This window comes from Trichosurus vulpecula, chromosome X (genome assembly GCF_011100635.1).
Source record: "Trichosurus vulpecula isolate mTriVul1 chromosome X, mTriVul1.pri, whole genome shotgun sequence".
Lineage (NCBI taxonomy): Eukaryota > Metazoa > Chordata > Mammalia > Diprotodontia > Phalangeridae > Trichosurus > Trichosurus vulpecula.
The window spans coordinates 52,396,884-52,415,293 of NC_050582.1; the positions used below are offsets into that span (position 1 = coordinate 52,396,884).

Here is an 18,410-nt window from a genome sequence, read left to right on the forward strand (position 1 = left end):
CATACCAGGTTTTCTCCCCTTCTTTTTGGGTGTTTGAGTGCAGGAAGCCCAAGGGGAATTTCCATAAACTCCAAACTTGTGTGTATATACGTGTGTGTGTGTGTGTGTGTGTGTGAGAGAGAGAGAGAGAGAGAGAGAGGGAGAGAGAGAGATCGTTTAGAATGAATGTCACTGGTTTGGGGAACACAGCTTCAGAGGGACGTGGGAAATGCCGGCTCGAGACTGTCAGTCCCCGGAGGCCTTGAATCCTGCTCGCTCACTAGCTGTATTAGCTGCATTGGGCTTTCTGCAGGCTCTGTCCATATTTCAGAGCAGCAGCAGTTTAAGAGAGGTCCAGCTTGGAGACCTGGCTCCTCCCTCTTTGGAGAATGAACCTGATGGTGTTCGATCAGAAACTAAATTGGTGTGTCTTTAATGAAGAGCAAGGCGGAGGAGATGGCTGTATCTGCCTATGAAATGAAATATGATAGATAACCATCCTGTGAAAGTGGAGGTGCCTGTAGGCGAGGAGAAAACAGGAAATGGCGCTGGAGAGGTAGTGGTGGGGGTGGGGATGGGGGTGAGGGGGTGGCTCTCAAAGAAAAGGTCTCTTCTCCTATGCCTGCCCTTTAGCTCTGCTGACAGCATTGCTATGACTTTTGCTGGTCCGAAGACTTGGCTAGGGAATGGAGAGGCTTGTGTCCTGGGGCCCAGCCCAGTGTGGGCCAAGATGAGGAAACTTTGTGTGGCCTCATTGTGTACCAGTATGGTGTCGCCTGTCATCAAAGATGGCCTCTGGGCACATAATATCGCCATCACTGGACCTGGTGAGCATTATCAGTTCGCCCAGAGCTGGCTTTCTATAGTCGGTAGGTGGCATTAGTCAAGTACCTACTGTGTGCTGTTAGTGGTTCAGTGAGATGTCAAGGAACCAGAACCCCACTAATGGGGGCCTTTCATTATCTACAGTGGATGTGACCCAAAGGAGAGATTTTTTTTCAAAGGTGGTGTCAGTCCAACTGCGACTTCTTCCAACAACTGCCCTGAACAATCAAAATTGCTATTCGGCAGCGTGACTGATGTTCTTCGGAATCCTCGGTTATCAAAGAAGTAGCAGTGACACTAATAATAGCTAACGGTGCATACTGCTTCAAAGTTTGCAAAGCTCTTTATGTATATCATCTCATTTGCCTTCATTATCTCAGGGTGTCGAATATTTGATCTCATTTACATATATTACTTCCTATTAGACTCAAGGCAAGACTCAGCTTTAACTTATTAAGACAAAAAAGTGTGCAGATATATCCAAGGTGGGGAGGGGAGGCTCTACTTTCAACCCTCAGTTAACATGAAAAATACATTTAATATCTTTGGAGTGAATTTGCACACCTGGAGTTCCCCATACTTTTGGTGTGATTCGCAGGTGGACACTCCATCATCTCCTGATTCAGAACATTTTCACCGGCTGGCCTTTACGCTGGGCCCTCTCTTCCGCCTCATCTCGGCCTCCTGGCCTCCCTCAAATCCCACCTTTGGCATGAAGCCTTTCCCAGTTCTCTTTCATCTTAGTCCTTTCCCTCTGAGACTATTCCCAAGCTATCCCGGACACACCTTGTTTGGAGGGAGTTCTCTGCACATCTCCTCTGCCATTACCACCAAGAGCTTCTCTAGAGCAGGGACTGTTATCTTCATTTCTTTGTCTCCCTAGTGTTTAGCCCAGTGCCTGGCGCATAGTAGGCTAATTGATACCAGCTTTTACAAAATCTCTTCGTGTTTTCCCCTTCACTAATTGTTTGTTGGCTAACTGGCTGACTTTGTGCAAGCTAATTACCCTTAATTAGTCTTTCCAGCCAAGCCAAGGAGCCCAATCTGCTAGTTCGAGGTTGGGCTCTGCCTTAGGGGTCATGAGGGATAGTGGAAAAGAGTACTGACCTGAAAGTTGAGAGAGCTGGAGCCTCCTCCCGGCTCCATCTGGCACGTCAGGCCTGCGGGACCCAAGAAGGCAAGTCCTTTAGCCTCTTCTTGTATAAAATGGGAATAGTGGCCATCCTTTCACTTCCTGCCTCCCAGCGTTGTTGTGGACAAAGGGCTCTGGAAGCCTGGTACCCAACTTGGTGACCTGCCCTGCCTCTGGAGGGTGAATGGACAAGTAGGCTTTGAAAAACATGACAGTATTCATTAAGCTTTTATTAGGAGGTCCATAATGGAAAGACCGCAGGAATCAGTGTCAGGAGAGAACTGGGTTCGAATCCCACGTCCCACCTCAGTGAGGTGGCCAAGTCCTTCACTCTTCTGAGCCTCAGTTTCCTCATCTGTAAAATGAGGTTAATCATTTCTATAGCATCTGCCTTCCAGGGCTTTCATGAAGCTCAAAGGAGACCACTTATGGAAGGTGCTTGGCAAGCCATGCATATGCTATAGAGATGTCAGCTATCATTACTGGGTTTTTTAATTATTACTCTTACTGATATGAATGACTTTGAAGTTGTCTGGAAAGACAAGGGCTGACCTAGGAGGAGAGCAGTTTCCCTGGCAAAATGATCTTCCCTTTGTCTGCTTCCATCATATCACTGTCCTAGCCAAGAGGCTGCACAATTCGGGCTTCCATTTGTACACGCATAGCACCTTAAGGGTCAGAAACTGCTTTACTCCCTGTGACAGAGGCAGGACAGCTATTATCATTGTTCCCAGTTCACACATGAGGAAATTGAAGCCAAGAGAGGGGAAGAAAGTGACCTGCTCACTGGCACACACAACTGGTACTCACACCCAGACTGCCTCCTTTTTTGTTTTATTTTTACCCTCAGTTTTATTGTTTGTCAAGTACTGGCTCCTATCACACATTTACAGTTGGATGATGCCCAGGATTCGTACATTATCTTTTTTTTCAAGTACAAATTTTTATTTTATTTTTTCCCAATTACACATAATTGCTATTTAAAGATTTGGTTGTTTTTTTTTTTAATTTTGAGTTGCAAATTCTCTCCCTTCCCTCCCCACTCCTTGAGAAGGCAAGTAATTTGATATGGATCATACATGTGCACAGGCTGTCTCACTCTTGCTTTTGTTACTACTAAATCAGGGGTGGGGAACCTGCAGGAGTTCCCCACCCCTGTAAACTAAATGCTTTGATTCTGCATTCAAAGCCAAACATAGTAACAGTAAGAGCTAGAATTTATATAGTGCTTTGAGCTTTTGCAAGGCGCTTTACAAATTTTATCTAACTTTATCCTCATAATAAACCTGAGAGGTAGGTACTATTATAATAATTTCTCATTTTACAGATTAGACACTGAGGTAGACAGTGGTTAAGTGACTTGGCCAGGGCCCTATAGCTAGTAAGTGTCTGAGGCAGGATTTGAACTCAGATCTATCCTGACTTTGGTTCCAGAGCTCTGTGCCACCTAACTGCCCATACATAATCTGACCCCCCACCTTGTCTAACCAACCTTATTTCCCACTATTTCTCTGGATAGGCCTTACCTTCCCACCAGGATGGTCTCCTCACTGTCCTCTTGAATGTCATTCTTATTCTGCCTTTCCGGCCCTTGCTTGGGCTGTTCCCCTTATCCGTAGTTTCCAAACCACCCCATCCCACCCTGATCTTCCTGCTCTGACCTCCGACCTATAATATTCGCAGCCCGCACCATGCAGTTTGGCCCTTGACTCTGGACTGTCTTGTTTTCCTGTCTCCTTGTTTCATTTTTGCCTGTCTTGTCTCCCCAACTTGACTGCAAGCCCCTCTTTCAGGGCTGGGCAAACTGGATACATTCTTATTAAGTGACTGATTAAAAACACGGCCCCGAAGTTATTGGTGCCTCCCACCTGCTGGGCTGGAATCTTCTCTGGGCTTGCATTGGTTTTCCTGTACCAGGGATGCTGGCTGGCTAAAGAGACAGGAAGAGCAGTCGGAGATGATAAAACAGCTCCGGAAACCCCAGGGCTGGGGCTGTCCCAGTGTGGGATGCCGCTGTGGAGCAAAGTCCTAAGTGCATTTGCTCCTAAGGCCCTGCCTCATCCCCACGAGCGAGGGCCTGGCAGTGGGAGATTTCACATCATTCTTTGTTTCTTTGAATAGAAACAACAAGTGTTGGGAAATGAAGGATAGCTGAGGGCCCTGCTGGGAAGCAGTCCTCACTGCTAATAGCCAGAGCAAGCCTGGTGTAGGAAGCTTCCCAGGATCTCCTGCCCTGTGAAGAACAAAGCCCTTCTCATGGAGGAGGTGGTGGGCAGCCTGATCCTCCACTATCTGGAGCCTCTACCCTGGGCCAGGGAGGCCTGGGCCAGCACCACCGAGTGGAAGCATGTGAGGGGAGAGGAGACTTTTGGGGGAAGCGGCCCACAGGAACTGTGGGAAATGTGTTACTGGCATCTCTTGGCTAGGGGATCTGGGGGCACCGATTGTGCTGAACGGTGACTGTCAGTGCCAGCTCACGGGGGGAAGAAAGTAGCAGGGCAGCCTCGAGAGAGAGGCCCTCCCTTTCTAGCAGAGACCCAGGTCCCCCAGAGCGTGGGAGCAGCCAGTTCACCCAGCCCAGGATGCTGCCTTGGGCTTCCTGCTGTCAGCAGCTCAAACCTCACTCATACCAAACCCAGCTTGGGAAGTTTTGTCCTGTTCTACAGCTTCCTCTCTTGTCTGGTCCTGTTATTGGCAAACCCCAATTTTCCCTTTCCTTTCTCCTCTGGCGCACCCCCAGCCCCACCCCGACCTTTTGTTAATGTGGAGTGAATTGTCTATCCTGATCGATGTTCATGTGTGCTCTCTTTCTACAGAGCCACACAATCGATCAGCCAATCGACAAACATTTATTAAGCACTCACTGTGTTCTGAGTGCTGTTCTGGGCACAGGGGATAGAATGCCAGAAGCGAAACAGTCCTTAATCTCTCAAAGAGCTCTCATTTTAATGGAGAAGCTCACATCCTTAAAAAAAGAATGAACGTTTTACCAGCATTCATTATTATCTCTCCTTTCTATTGCCCTCCCCCCCTCAGAAGCTCATTAGTGTGTGACTCTGGGCAAGTCATTTATTTGCCTCAATTCCCTCGACTGTAAAATGGGTTTACAATAGTATTTACCTCACAGGGTTATTGTGAGGACCAAATGAGATAATATTTTATAAAGTGCTTAGCACACTGCATGGCACACAGTAGGTACTATATAAATGCTTCTTCCCTTTCCTTCCCCTTTCTCCCAAACCCTCACTGAACAAGGCAAAAAGAAAAACGAATCCCTTCTAACGAATATGCCTCGTCCAACAAAACAAAGTCCCTTATTGGCCATATCTCAAAATGCCTGGCGAGGTAGGGGTGGGAAGTGGGGGAGGGGCACACGCCCCCCTTAGTCCTCTGGTCTCACACCTCCTCATGGCATTGATCAGAGTTCTAAAGTCCTTCCGAGTTTCCTTTCTTTATAGTGCTGTTGGCATTTTCTAAATGGCTCCCCCCATTCTCACTTCACTTGGCATCACTTCAAGGTAGGCCTAGTTTCCTCTGAAACTGTGCATTTCGTGGTTTCTCTTGGCACAGTGACATTCCGTCACGTTCCCATACCATAATCTGTCCCACCATTCCCCAATGGGTGGGCGTCCCCTTCAGTCCCAGTTTGAAAAGAGCCCCTAGAAACCTTTCTTTGTATGTTTGGGTCCTTTTCCCTCTTTTCTGGATCCCTTTGGGATATGGGCCCAGTCCTGGTCTCACTCACAGGGTCTAAGAGGTTGTCCAGTTTGGGAACTTTGGGGGCACAGTTTGAAATCGCTTTCCAGAATGGCTGGGCCAATTCACAGCTCTGTGTCTCATTGTGCCATTTTCTCTCAGTCCTTCTGACATGTGCCATCCTAATGAACACATGCACATGCACAAACACGTGCGCACACACACACACACACACACACACACACACATACACCCCCCATCCGCTTGCCTCAGACTTTGGGTGCTCATCATACTATTAACGTTAATAACCATTGAGGTCAGGGGAGTGTGTTTTCCAGGAGTGTGGCTAGCTCCAAGAGGAGAGAACAGAACCCACTGAACGCCAGAGGGGCAAGGTGCATCCTTGCCGTCATCCTCGGGTCACATCTGTGAGGGCTCAGGGCAAGTCAGAGCTCACTGGACGAGTGGCCACTCCTTGAGGCCGCCACCTTCCCCACCTCGAGTTGCCACCTGGAGCTGCCGGGAAGGGTTTTCGTGAATAGGAGAAGGGGGAGCTGAACTTTCTTCTGTGACTATTGAGCTGTTTTGGGATGGGGGCAGCAGAGGGAAGGGATGACACAGTCTGCTTGGGTGGGTGTTACTTCCTAGGGTGGAGAATGTTTGAATGGAGAAGTGAAACCCAGATCTCTTTTTTCCAAATGTCATCATTTTTATTCTCTCCCCCCTCTCTTTCCTCCCCCCTCCAACCTCCCCCCTGCTCAAATCAGGATGAAAATTGCCGGACAATCCCCCTCACCGGCCATGTGGGGTTTGACAGCCTGCCCGACCAGCTGGTGAATAAATCGGTCAGCCAGGGTTTCTGTTTCAACATCCTGTGTGTGGGTGAGTATTTCCATATCAGGAAATTCTATTACGGAATAGGGATTTTTCATGGAGGGCTGAAGCTTTGTAGGTAATTAGGTTAAATGATGTGTCGGCCCCATCTCATTCGGATGGCCTTATTGTGATGCTTTTTGTAGCTTCTTCTCTCCACAATTGTTTTTGCAGGCAGCCGCTCTTGGCTTGGCTGCACTTGACGGTTGTCGTGGCCAAGGAAGAAGGAGAGTATGGGGCTGAGCCATGTGGGACAGCACTGCATGAGACCCCATGGAAATTCTGCATAGGGCTGGCAGGCTCAGCACTGTGCTGTCGAGTTTATTTTTACCAAAGCTCTCCTTAACAGCAAACAGGAGCCAGCACAGGATTGGGAGGGAGTTCATTGGCTTAAGCCTCTTACCTCAACACTAAGAAACCTTGCTCGTCTATGAGCTGGGGGCAGTGGGGTGAGTCCTGTTGGCCTCGCTGCCCCCCCAGGCCTGGCTGTCCCCCCAACCCCAGGCCTGGATGCCCCCCCAGCTCTGGGACCCTGCCATGCTGGGGGACGGCACAGCTGCTTTCTGAGCCGAGGCCTGTTTCAGCATCTTCAGCGGAGCAGTCTAACCTGGCTCAGCCCGTTATTGGGGTCTGCTTAGCCTGCCTCCACAAGCTCCAGGAATCAGTAAGCATTTCTGAAGCACCTACTCTGTGCCGCCAGGCCACACAGAGCCAAAAATTCAGCAGTCCCTGGCCTCAGAGAGCTTCCATTGTAAAAGGGAAACATACACACACATATATGTATATCTGTATATATAAATGAATAATCTCTTTCTCTCCATACATATGTGTATGTGGAGAGGGGGGGGAGGGAGGGAGAGAGAGAGAGAGAGGGAGGGAGGGAGGAGAAGAGAGGAGAGACACAGAGAGGAGAGACACAGAGAGAGAGACAAAGACAGAGGGAGGGGGAGAGACAGAGACAGAGAGGAGAGACACAGAGAGACAAAGACGGAGGGAGGGAGAGAGGAGAGAGACAGAGACAAAGACAGAGGGAGGGAGGGGGAGAGAGAGACAGAGACAGAGACACAGAGAGAGAGAGGACAGAGGAGAGGGAGGGAGAGAGGAGAGACAGAGACAGAGGAGAGACACAGAGAGAGACAGAGACAGAGGGAGATGGGGGGAGAGGGAAAGGGAGGGAGGAGAGGAGAGACAGAGAGAGAGAGACAAAGACAGAGGGAGGGAAGGAGGGGGAGAGAGAGACAGGGAGAGGGAGAGAGACAGACAGGTAGAGAGAGACAGACACAGACAGACAGACAGGGAGAGAGAGGGGGAGAGAGAGAGACAGAAATAGAGACAGAGAGAGACAGGGAAAGAGGGGGAAAGACAGACAGACAGACAGACAGGGAGAGAGAGAAAATGAGTCAGAAGCAGGGAGTCAGGATTTGAACCCAGGGCTTTGTGACTCTCAGGCTGGTACCTCTACCATGATACCACACTGCCTCTAAAGACTTTACACAAATCCTGGATAAATGTAATTTTACAACATTCAAGCCTGTCCAGATCTTTTGAGATCCTAAATCTGTCAGCCTGTGGTGTTGAGAAAGAAGGGGAAGTGGGGAGAAAAAAAGAGGGAAAGAGAGAGACACAGAGAGAGAGCCTCTCCTTATAAATTGGAATGCAAGGTCCTCATGGGACTCCCACTTCTGGCCCTTCATCTTTCTCCCCATGGTCACTGCCCAGTAAAGGCCTTTCTCACCCGGTGCCTGGGCCATGGCAATGGGGTCCCAATAGGGGTCTCCCAGTCTCCAGTTTCTTCCCTTCCGTCCTGTCTCTCACAAGGACGTCTGACTCAGAGGATCAGAGCTTTAGAGCCAGAAGAGACCTTTGAAGCTCTGGAGCCCAGTGCCCTCATTTTACAGATGAAGAATATGAGGTTCAGAGAAGTTATGTGATTGGTCCAGGGGCATGCAGCTAATCGGTGAAAGGGGCAAGATTTGAACCCAGGTTTTCCTGACTCCAATTTCAACACTTTTTCCATTATGCCACACTGTTTCTCTCCCTTATTTGTCATCCTGACCATGTCCCTCCTCTCTTTAAAACCCATTGCCTACCAGATCCTTACTTGGCATTCAAGGCCCTCCACCATCTGGCACCACCCTACTTTCTGAGTAGTATCTCATAATCCTTTAGAGGCAGCTGAGTGACACAGAGCACTGAGCTTGGAGTCAGGAACACCTGTGTTGTTCATATGTGGCCTCAGACACTTGCTAGCTGTATGACCTTGGGTAAGTCACTTTCTGTCTGCCTCAGTTTCCTCACCTGTAAAATGGGGATAATGGGAGCACCTACCTTGCAGGGTTGCTGTGGAGACCAAGTAAGATCATGCTTGTTAAGGGCTTAACACAATGCCTGGCACATAGTAGGCACTCAGTAAATGCTTGTTTCCTTCCTTGCCTCCATGGGCAGAACTGGCTTACTTACATTTCATCCCCTCTCCATGTTGTCCCACCACCCTGCCTTTGCTTCTGCTGTTCCTGTGTCTAGCAGCCTGCTCAGCACACACACTCATCTGTACCTCCTCTGCTCCATGAAGTCTTCCCTGATTGCTCCCCAAATGCTTCTTTTGCTTGTACTTACAGGATCCCCACCTATCATTCCGTGTCATAGTCATCTGTGAATGTGCACGTGCATCCCTTAGTACTAGCCTGGCAGTGCTGTGCCAGTGGGAGCTGCCCTTGTTGTCCTCCACTAAAGGACTGCTGGGACTCCTCATGGCTCCTGGATCCTACACACTGCAAAGCCTGGCAAAGGCATTGAGGGGAGAACCAGTACTGGATTGGCTGCCTCTGGTTGGGGAACAAGCCAGCTAAAATCACAGAGGCTCAGCACTAGGTTGGCCATAAGGGGGTGGATATTTGGGACCACAGACACATGTGGTTGTAACTTCCTATAGTGGGAACAGTGCTGGCCTCGGAGTCAGGAGCCCTCGGCTCAGACTGTCGCTAGCAGTGTGAAGGCAGGGTCTTAGCCTCCTAGGGCTCAGTTTCCTCATCTGTAACATGGCTTCTGAGGCCCCTTCCAGCTCTAGATGGAGGATTCCTACTATTTAATCCTGAGCAAGTCAGTTGACCCCTGGGCCTCACTTTTCACATCTGTAAAATGATCAAGGATTCCTACTATTTCTGAGTGAGTCAGTTAACCCCTGGGCCTCAGTTTCCTCATCTGTAAAATGAGGGGGTTGGCCCCTTCTAGCTCCAGATGGAGCATCCTACCATCCTAGGACATTGTCTCATCTGTCTTTTGTTTCTCCCCGGGGAGCTGAGTGTAGGCCTGTGCACAAAGTACAGTAATTGCTTCTCATATTATGTGCATCATTTCCCATCATTCTCTCTCCTGTTAGCCCACTTATCACCATTCACATCACCAAGCAGCAGACCGCTAAGTACTAATAAGAATGAGATCTCAAAGAAGGCCCCTTCCCCTCTCTGAGCCTTGGTCTCCTCCCATGTTAAAAAGTGCTAGAACTCAGGGTCCGTGAGGTCCCTGCCACCTTTGCTGCACTCTGGTTCTGTGGATCCGGCTGGGTCACCAGAGGCACTGAGGATCTTTTCCAAATCGGGTCCTGTCCCAGGGAAGCTGAGCTCTAACACCCAGGAGGTGATCTGCTTTTTTGAGCCAGACTTGACAGGACAAAAGTCTGGTGAAATAGTCCAGGACCTCTCGCAAGGACTTAACCAGCCTTTTGGATGGAATGGAATGTTGGTTGAGCCTCAGGCAGATGGAAGGGGACTGATGGGAAGTTGGGGCAAAGGGCTACATTGTCCTTCTAGTCCCAAAGTGAAGAACTGTGGGATCTGGAGCTGGCTGGGGAAGAAAGGGCCTTCGATCCAACCCACTCATAAAATGAGGAGAGGGGGAGGGAGGAAATGAGGCCCAGAGGAGTGAGTGACTTGCCCAAGGTGACAAAGAGCTGTAGGGGTTAATGAGGACTCCTCACTGTGAGGAGGGCTGGTTAATACCACAGGCTGACAGATTCAGGATCTCAGAAGATCTGGAAAGGCTCAAACGTTGGGCTGAGCGTCATCAAAACTCCTGCTTGCCAGGGATGTGTGTAAAGTCTTAGAGGCAGTGTGGTATCATGGGTAGAGGTACTGAACTGTCCTGGCCGTGTGACCTTGGGCACTTTGCCACTTAACCCTTTCAGTGCCCCAAACACCAGTCTAGGACTGAGAAGTTACAGAGCAGATGCCTGTCTGCATTAGCAGAGGGAATTCCCTACACCAATGGAATTATAGGTCTGACCTCCCCAAAATGAAGTCTCACACTTGAGTCCCAGTCACTTCACAAGTATAAGATGGTGAAGGCAAGACTAAGCAGCAATTTGTCTGAGAAAGATCTGGGGGTCCTAGTGGACTACAAACTTGATATATGTCAACTGTGATATGACAGTCAAAAAAACCTAAGGCTGTTTTGAGCTTAGGCTACCACAGGGAGGCATAGTATCTGGTTGTCTTGCCCTCCTCTGTCCCAATCAAACTACATCTGGAGTATTATGTTCTGGACAGCACATTTTAGGAAAGGCATTGGTAAGCTGAGGAATGTCCAGAGGAGGGTGACCAGAATGGTGAATGGCCTTGACATTGTGACCCATGAGGAACAGTGAGAGGAACTGGGGGTGTTGGATGTGGGGAAGAAAAAACCTTACCGGGGACATCGATAGCAAAAATGTCATCGCTGTCTTCGAGTATTTGTGAAAGAAAGATTAGATTGGTTCTGCTTGGCCCCAGAGGCCTTAGGGATCACACGATCCAACCCCATAACCTCACGGATGAGGAAACTGAGGCTCAGAGAGAAATGAAGTGACTAGTCCCACTGGGGGTCATAAATAACAGAGGCAGGAAGGTAGTGAGCTCCCCTTTCCTGGAGGTCTCCAAGCAGAGGCTGGATGCCCACTTGTCCAAGATGTCACTGAGGGCATTCTTGCTCCGGGATGCCCTAGGTCACAGGGCCATAGCGGGAGAGGGGGCCCATCCACCTCAGAACTTCAGGGATTCCATGGATGCTTGACTTTCATACTGATGACAAGCTAAGAAACTTCTCCAGGCCTGACAAGATGGAGGCAGGAGGAATAGAGAAAGGGAAAAAAAGAGAAGGGAGAGGAAGATGACAGGGAGAAAAACATGAGTCTAGTGGGGGCGACTTCATTGCAACTCTTAAGAATCTCTCACTCTAAGGAGGCCCATTACTGACTCTCGGGGCCCTCACATTCTGGGTAGCTTCCTGTCTGATGGATAGAAATACAATCTGCCCCCTTGGATAGACTCTCCATCCAGTGGAAAAGTCGCAGTGTCTGGGTCTTTGCCCATAATGCAAGATGCACGTGTGAAGTGTAGAGAAGGTACATACCGTCCAGACCATGGAGAGCCAAGCCGAAACCTCACAGAGACCAAGGAGCTGAGCTGTTTGTCTCCCCTGCTTTGAGCAGGACTCAGATTTATAGCATCCATATGTTGGGACGGCTCCAATGTCAAATACATGAGAAGTGATGGAAGAAACTGGAGGTGTTTAGCCTGGAGGAGACAAGCCTTGAGAGGGAACGTGATAGCTCATTTCAAATGTATCATGGAGAGCTGTATCATGGAAAAGAGTTTAGATTTAGCAAAGGGCGATAGATTTAGAGCTAGGGCTATTACCAGTATTTTCTTTCCCCTTCAAATACAAAGTTAAGGGCTGCTAGGTGGCGCTGCAGTGGATAGAGTGCTAGAGTCAAGAAGACTCATCTTCCTAAGTTCAAATCTGGCCTCAGGCACTAGCTAGCTGTGTGACCCTGGGTAAGTCACTAGTCCAACCTCTTTATTTGACAGAAGAGGAAACTGAGTTTTAAAGGGGTGAAATTATTCCCCTGGAGTCACACAATCCATCGAAGGCAGGATTTGAAGCCAGGCCTTCTTGGCTCCAAGTTGTCTCTCAGTTATTCAACTTGACTTTAAAGGGCAGACCTGTAGAGCAACAGATGTCAAATACCAACAGCCAGATTTGGGCTTGATGTCAGAAAAAGCTCCTAAAAGTAGAAAGAGCTACTGGGAGAAGAATCAGCCCAAGGAAGGGCAAAATCATTGTTTGTCAAGGGTGTGTGTGTGTGTGTGTGTATTCTTGGCCAGGTCTGAACCTTTGAGCCCCCTTCTTGTTCGGAGATTCTGTGAGTCTTCAGAAACACACAAAAAGGATACAAGATCTAGAGCCATGGGTGATGGAGAGCAAGTCCTCCAGAAGCATGGTTCTTGCTTAGGAAAATCTGAGCTGGTACAACATCCCTCTGTAGCTGTGGCTGTTGGATTTCTGGCGTGGGCAGGAATGGCAGAGTATTTCACATAGGGTGGTGGGGAGGCTGGCCCACACTCCTTTAGGTCCAAAAATCCATAGGTACTAACAAGTCAGGAAAAAAAAATCTTGGGTGAGGCCATGGTTTTGGTACTGGAAATGTGATCTCCTACTTAGGGGCCCTGGTCCCCACTTACTGTCTGGGCTGACTTCCTTTTCTCCCAGTTTTGGGGGTGACTCATTCCAACCAACCAGCCAAGTCTGCCACCTCTCACATACACTAGGCAGGTGGCCCTTAACAAACTTTTTCCAGGGGCCAAATACTTCCCCTTGCTCTGGAGCGGGGGGAATGGCTAATGTTGGTGGGTTTTTTCTGCTAATGGGTTTTGCAGACCCAGGATGGAAACACGATCTGCCTGGCATCGTTCCTACGCACCCTGTCTGCTAAGCACATTAGCAGCCTGGCCCAGTGGGGCAGGAGGGGGCCAGGTGGGCGTGGAGGAGGAAGGACATGGGGCTTTGGAGCTGCAGCTCCAGCTTCAGAGAGGATGGGAAGGCCAGCCCCCTGCTCAAGGCTGCCTGGCTCCAGCATGAAATGGGAGAGTAGGGGGTGGGAACAAGTTCAAGGACTCTCTATCTTTCTTTATCTCTGTCTCCTTCCCTTGCCTCCCCTTCTCTTCCCCTCCCCTCCCCTCCCCTGCCCTTCTCTCCCCTCCTCTCTCATGTTTGCACATGTGCACATACACATACGCACACAGACTCACCCATACCCAGGGCTGGCTGATAACCTCTTTTGTTGTTGTCTAGTCATTTCAGTCATGCCTGACTCTTCATGACTCCATTTGGGGTTTTCTTGGCAAAGATACTAGAGTGGTTTGCCATTTCCTTCTGCAGCTCATTTGACAGATGAGGAAACTGAGGCAAGCAGGGTTAAGTGACTTGTCCAGTGTCACACAGCTAGGAAGCGTCTGAGGCCAGATTTGAACTCAGGAAGATGAGTCTTCATCACCCAGTGCTCCATCCCCTGCAGCGCCACCTAGTGGCCCCTAACTTTGTATTTGAAGGGGAGAGAAAATACTGGTCCTAGCCTCTTGCACAGCCACATATTGCCCCTTAACTCCGAGCAGCCACCTCCCAGGGTTTACCGCTGGGCCCGAGGGCACTAGGCAAAGGAAGGGTAGAGGCTTCATTCCTGGGAAAACAACTTCAATTGCACTTATCCAAGTGTGCATCCCTGGTCTAAGGCCTGGATCTTGGGTACCCTGGCTTGGAAGGAGGGCTGGCAGGAGTGCCCATCTCAGCTTATTGTTCTCTTCAATAGCTCTCACCCCTATTTGCTCCCCCTCCCCCCACCAGATTCCCATTCCTGAAAGACCCGGGTGCTTGGCAGCTATGCCCTCCCCTGCCTGCGCCATCCAAAGATTGTCCCACTGCACTCCCACCTACTTTCCTTCTTACCCTCTCACATTAGAATGTAAGCTCCTTGAAGGCAGATATGGGGGACTTTTTTGTATCTCTGGGGCTTAGCACAGTGCCTGGCACATAGTAAACACTTGATAAATGTTTGTTGACTGACAGGAAATGACCTGCCAAATTGAAGTGCGTTTTCATTTCTTCTATACAATTTGTTAATGGTATCATTGGGATATTCTAGATTGCTAATTGTCTCCCCTTCCCCAGAAGCAAAATGCGAAGGTCCAAGAGCAAGCAGAGGAGCACAGAGGACCTGCACAGTCAGCTGGCTGTCATGGGCATCCCCTGACTTGATTGGGAGGAGTGGGCACTGGGGGGTGGGACGGAGCACAAAGAACGCTGGATTAGGAGTGGAAAAGCCGGGGTCCCAGCTTGCCACTTAGCCCACTAGCTGAGGACCCTGGGGGATAAGAGAAGGGAATATACATTTATTAAGGCACTGACTTTCCCAATATTATCTCATTGAGCCTCACAACAATCCTGCCAGCTAGGTACTACTATTGTGCCCATTTCACATTTGTGAAGACTAAGGCAGACAGAGATTAAGTGACTTGCCCAGGGTCACCTAGTAAGTGCCTCACACTGCATTTGAACTCAGGTCTTCCTGACTCCAGGCCCAGTGCTCTATCCACTGAGCCACCCAGCTGCCTTGGGCATCACCCAAAATCAGAATGACATTATTAGGTCAATGCTTCACGCCTCTGGGGCCTCAGTTCCCTTCTCTGTAAAATGAGGGGGTTGGGTGGCTTAAGAATCTTGAAGACGCCTTCTAATTCCATTCAATAGGCATTTATTAGTATGTTTGGGCAATTTCTGTCTTTAAGGAGTTATTTTGTATTTGGGTATATAACATGTATGCCACGGGGGGGGGGCAGAAATAGAGAGAGAAAGGGAGAGACAAAAGGGGAAAGAGGAGAGGAGAGAAAAGGAAGAGAAGAAGAGAGGGGGAAAGGAGAAGGGGAAAGGAAAGAGGAGGGAGAGAGAAGAGAGAGGGAGGGGAGGAAAGAGAGGAAGGAGGGAGAAAGGGAGAGAAAAGAGGAGAAAGAGGAGAGGAGAGAGGAAAGAAAGAAAGAAGAGAGAGAGGGAGAAAGGAGAAGGGGAAAGGAAAGAGGAGGGAGAGAGAAGAGAGAGGGAGGGGAGGAAAGAGAGGAAGGAGGGAGAAAGGGAGAGAAAAGAGGAGAAAGAGGAGAGGAGAGAGGAAAGAAAGAAAGAAGAGAGAGAGGGAGAAAGACACAAGAGAGAAGAGGAGAGAGACAGAAAGGGATAGAGGAAGGAGGGAGAAGAGAGAGAGGGAGGGGAGGAAAGAGAGGAAGGAGGGAGAAAGGGAGAGAAAAGAGGAGAAAGAGGAGAGGAGAGAAAAGGAAGAGAAGAAGAGAGGGGGAAAGGAGAAGGGGAAAGGAAAGAGGAGGGAGAGAGAAGAGAGAGGGAGGGGAGGAAAGAGAGGAAGGAGGGAGAAAGGGAGAGAAAAGAGGAGAAAGAGGAGAGGAGAAAGGAAAGAAAGAAAGAAGAGAGAGAGGGAGAAAGACACAAGAGAGAAGAGGAGAGAGACAGAAAGGGATAGAGGAAGGAGGGAGAAGAGAGAGAGGGAGGGGAGGAAGGGGAGAAAGAGAGGGGTGCAAGAGATTGAGAGAGAAAAATTCTGGGCAATGTTTATGTCAGTGTGGGAAGAGCTTATTGTGCAGGGACATGATGCATTGAGACTGGAATAGCTAGCTGGTCACTGTGACTGCAGTGGCTAGCTTGTGAAGGGAAATTCTCTGAAATAAGGCTGGAAAAATAGGTGGGAACCACATTAGGAGACTTGAAATTCCAGTGGGAGGAGTTTGAAGTTCACCCTGAAGTCAGTGGGATTTTTAAATGGAGGAGAGTGACAGAGATGTGGTCAGTTGTGTGTTTTAGGAAGATCTCTTTAGTCCAGAGGTGTCAAACTCATGGCTTCAGGGGGCACCCAACACTCCCTGTGCACCCAAAGCAGATTAAAACGTAATTGGGAAATATTTAACAAAACAAACAAAAGTCCAATAAAACACAGATAACATTACACATTAAAACTGTCAGGCTGCTGCCATTGGGGCAGCTAGGTGGTGCAGTGGATAGAGCACTGGGTCTAGAGTAAAGGAGACCTGAGTTCAAATCCAGCCTCACACATTTACTGGCTGTATGACCCTGGACAAGTTGCTTTACCCTGTTGGCCTCAGTTTCTTCTTCTGTAAAATAAACTGGAGAAGGAAATGACAAATCACTCCAGTATTTTTGCCAAGAAAACCCCAAATGGGGTCACAAAGGCTGAAGAACAAAAATGAAAATGGTACATCAGTGATGCTTATGTCTGGTTTGGGGGCCCTCCGTATCTCTTTGAGCTTGATGTTGCTTTACAAGGAAAGCCAAAAGGCAGGTCTTGTCCTCAAAGAGATCCGAATCTAATGTGGATGACGAGCTAAGAGATACTCACCAACGAGCCCTGTACAGGATAAATTGGGGGGTCAATAGAGGGAAGGCCATTGCACCAAGGGAAATCTGGGAAGGCTTCCTGTAGAAGGTGGGATTTTAGCTGGGACCTGAAGGAAGTGGAAAGAGGGAAACCAGGAGGTGGTAATGGGGGGTGAGAGCTGGGGGGAGCCTGCCGAACACTGCTCTCTTCAGAGGTGGCAGTAAAGAGGTCATGAAAGGCCTATGGCAGTAACGGAAGGCCTCTTGGCTTTTTGATTTTTCAGGGGAGACGGGTGTGGGCAAGTCCACCCTAATGGACACACTGTTCAACACCAAGCTGGAAGGCGAGACAACCACCCACTACCTGCCTGGCGTCCAGCTCCGTTCCAATACCTATGACCTCCAGGAGAGTAATGTGGGGCTGAAGCTCACTGTGGTGAGCACTGTGGGCTTTGGAGACCAGATCAACAAGGAGGATAGGTGAGGAAGAGGAGGGGCTGTGCTAGGCCTGGCCTAGCCTCACTGGGCCCTGAAGGCAGGACGGGGCTGCCTTGGGGAGAGGAGCCAATGGGTCGTCTGGGTCTCCCTAGTCACCTATTCCTTTGCCCTCCATTCAGATACTGGGCCATCCATCCCGGCCCTACTCCTGGCTTCCTCATGTCCTTTTCCGTCTTTCCCCAGACCTCTGTCATCCCAGCAGGAATTCTTCCCCCACACTATGCAAACTCAGGCCTGCTCCTTTCCCCAGCTATATCCCTGGCCCCAGGTCATGTACATTTTAATATCCTGAATCCCCCCCTACAATTAGGGAGGGGGGAAGTGCATTCCAAAGCTACATAGAAGAGATTTTTGTTTTAGTGGGGCTTTGGGATTATGTGCTCCATCTCTTCCCCCCACCCCCTCCATGCACACATATGAATAATATAGAGTCTGCTGGAACAGGAAACACTTTCGCTTCTCTTCCTGTTTCTTTCCTTTTGTGTTCCTCCCAAGGGGGTATTAGAGGAAAGAAAAGGTATTTTTAGATGTGCTTCTGCAGATCAGACACTACCTACCCCTTTCCCCAAATCTTCCTCTATGGAGTCTAGCCTTTCTTTCCCCAGAAACCATTCCTTCTCTCCTGGAATCATTGAGTTATAGATTGGGGGAGCTTGAAAGTCACTTAGGGTAGAGGTGTCAGAACTCCCAAGGGCAGCCCAAACCAGATTAAAATATGATTGGGAGATGTTTAACAAAATTAACAAAAATACAACATAACATAGATGATGTTAATTTGTGCTTTTCTAAGTCAAGATGACTTGGTATCTAGTCTAACCTCCTCCTCTTACTGAGAAGCCAGGGCTCCTGAGAGTCAAGTGATTCACCCTGGCCCTAGGTTCTAGGCCACTTGACTACCAGGCCAGGGCCCTTTTTCCTCTTACCAGATTGAAGGAATAATGGACTAACCTCCATCCTCTTGCCCCTTTTTAAGGTTTTGGTGTAGTGACAGCTAAGGAGTTCGATGGTTAGAGTGCCGGGCCTGGAGTCAGGAAGACCTGAGTTCAAATCCAACCTCAGACACTAGCTGTGTGACCCTGAGCAAGTCATTTAACCTCTGTCTGCCTTGGTTTCCTCAACTCTAAAATAATGGCACCTCCCTCGAAGAGTTGTTGTGAGGATCAAATGAGATAATATTTGTAAAATGCTTAGCACAGGACCTGGC

The 18,410-nt window shown here is 49.2% G+C and overlaps 1 protein-coding gene across 3 annotated transcripts in view; it reads left to right on the forward strand.

Moving 5' to 3' along the window:
* The window catches only part of SEPTIN6 (septin 6), a 60,457-nt gene that overhangs the window by 11,353 nt on the left and 30,694 nt on the right, over positions 1 to 18,410 (forward strand). For all 3 annotated transcript variants that reach the window (XM_036740004.1, XM_036740005.1, XM_036740006.1), the window contains exons 2-3: positions 6,400 to 6,514; positions 16,993 to 17,188. In XM_036740004.1, coding sequence (XP_036595899.1) covers positions 6,400 to 6,514; positions 16,993 to 17,188 — 311 coding nt within the window. The remainder of the gene's footprint in view (positions 1 to 6,399; positions 6,515 to 16,992; positions 17,189 to 18,410) is intronic.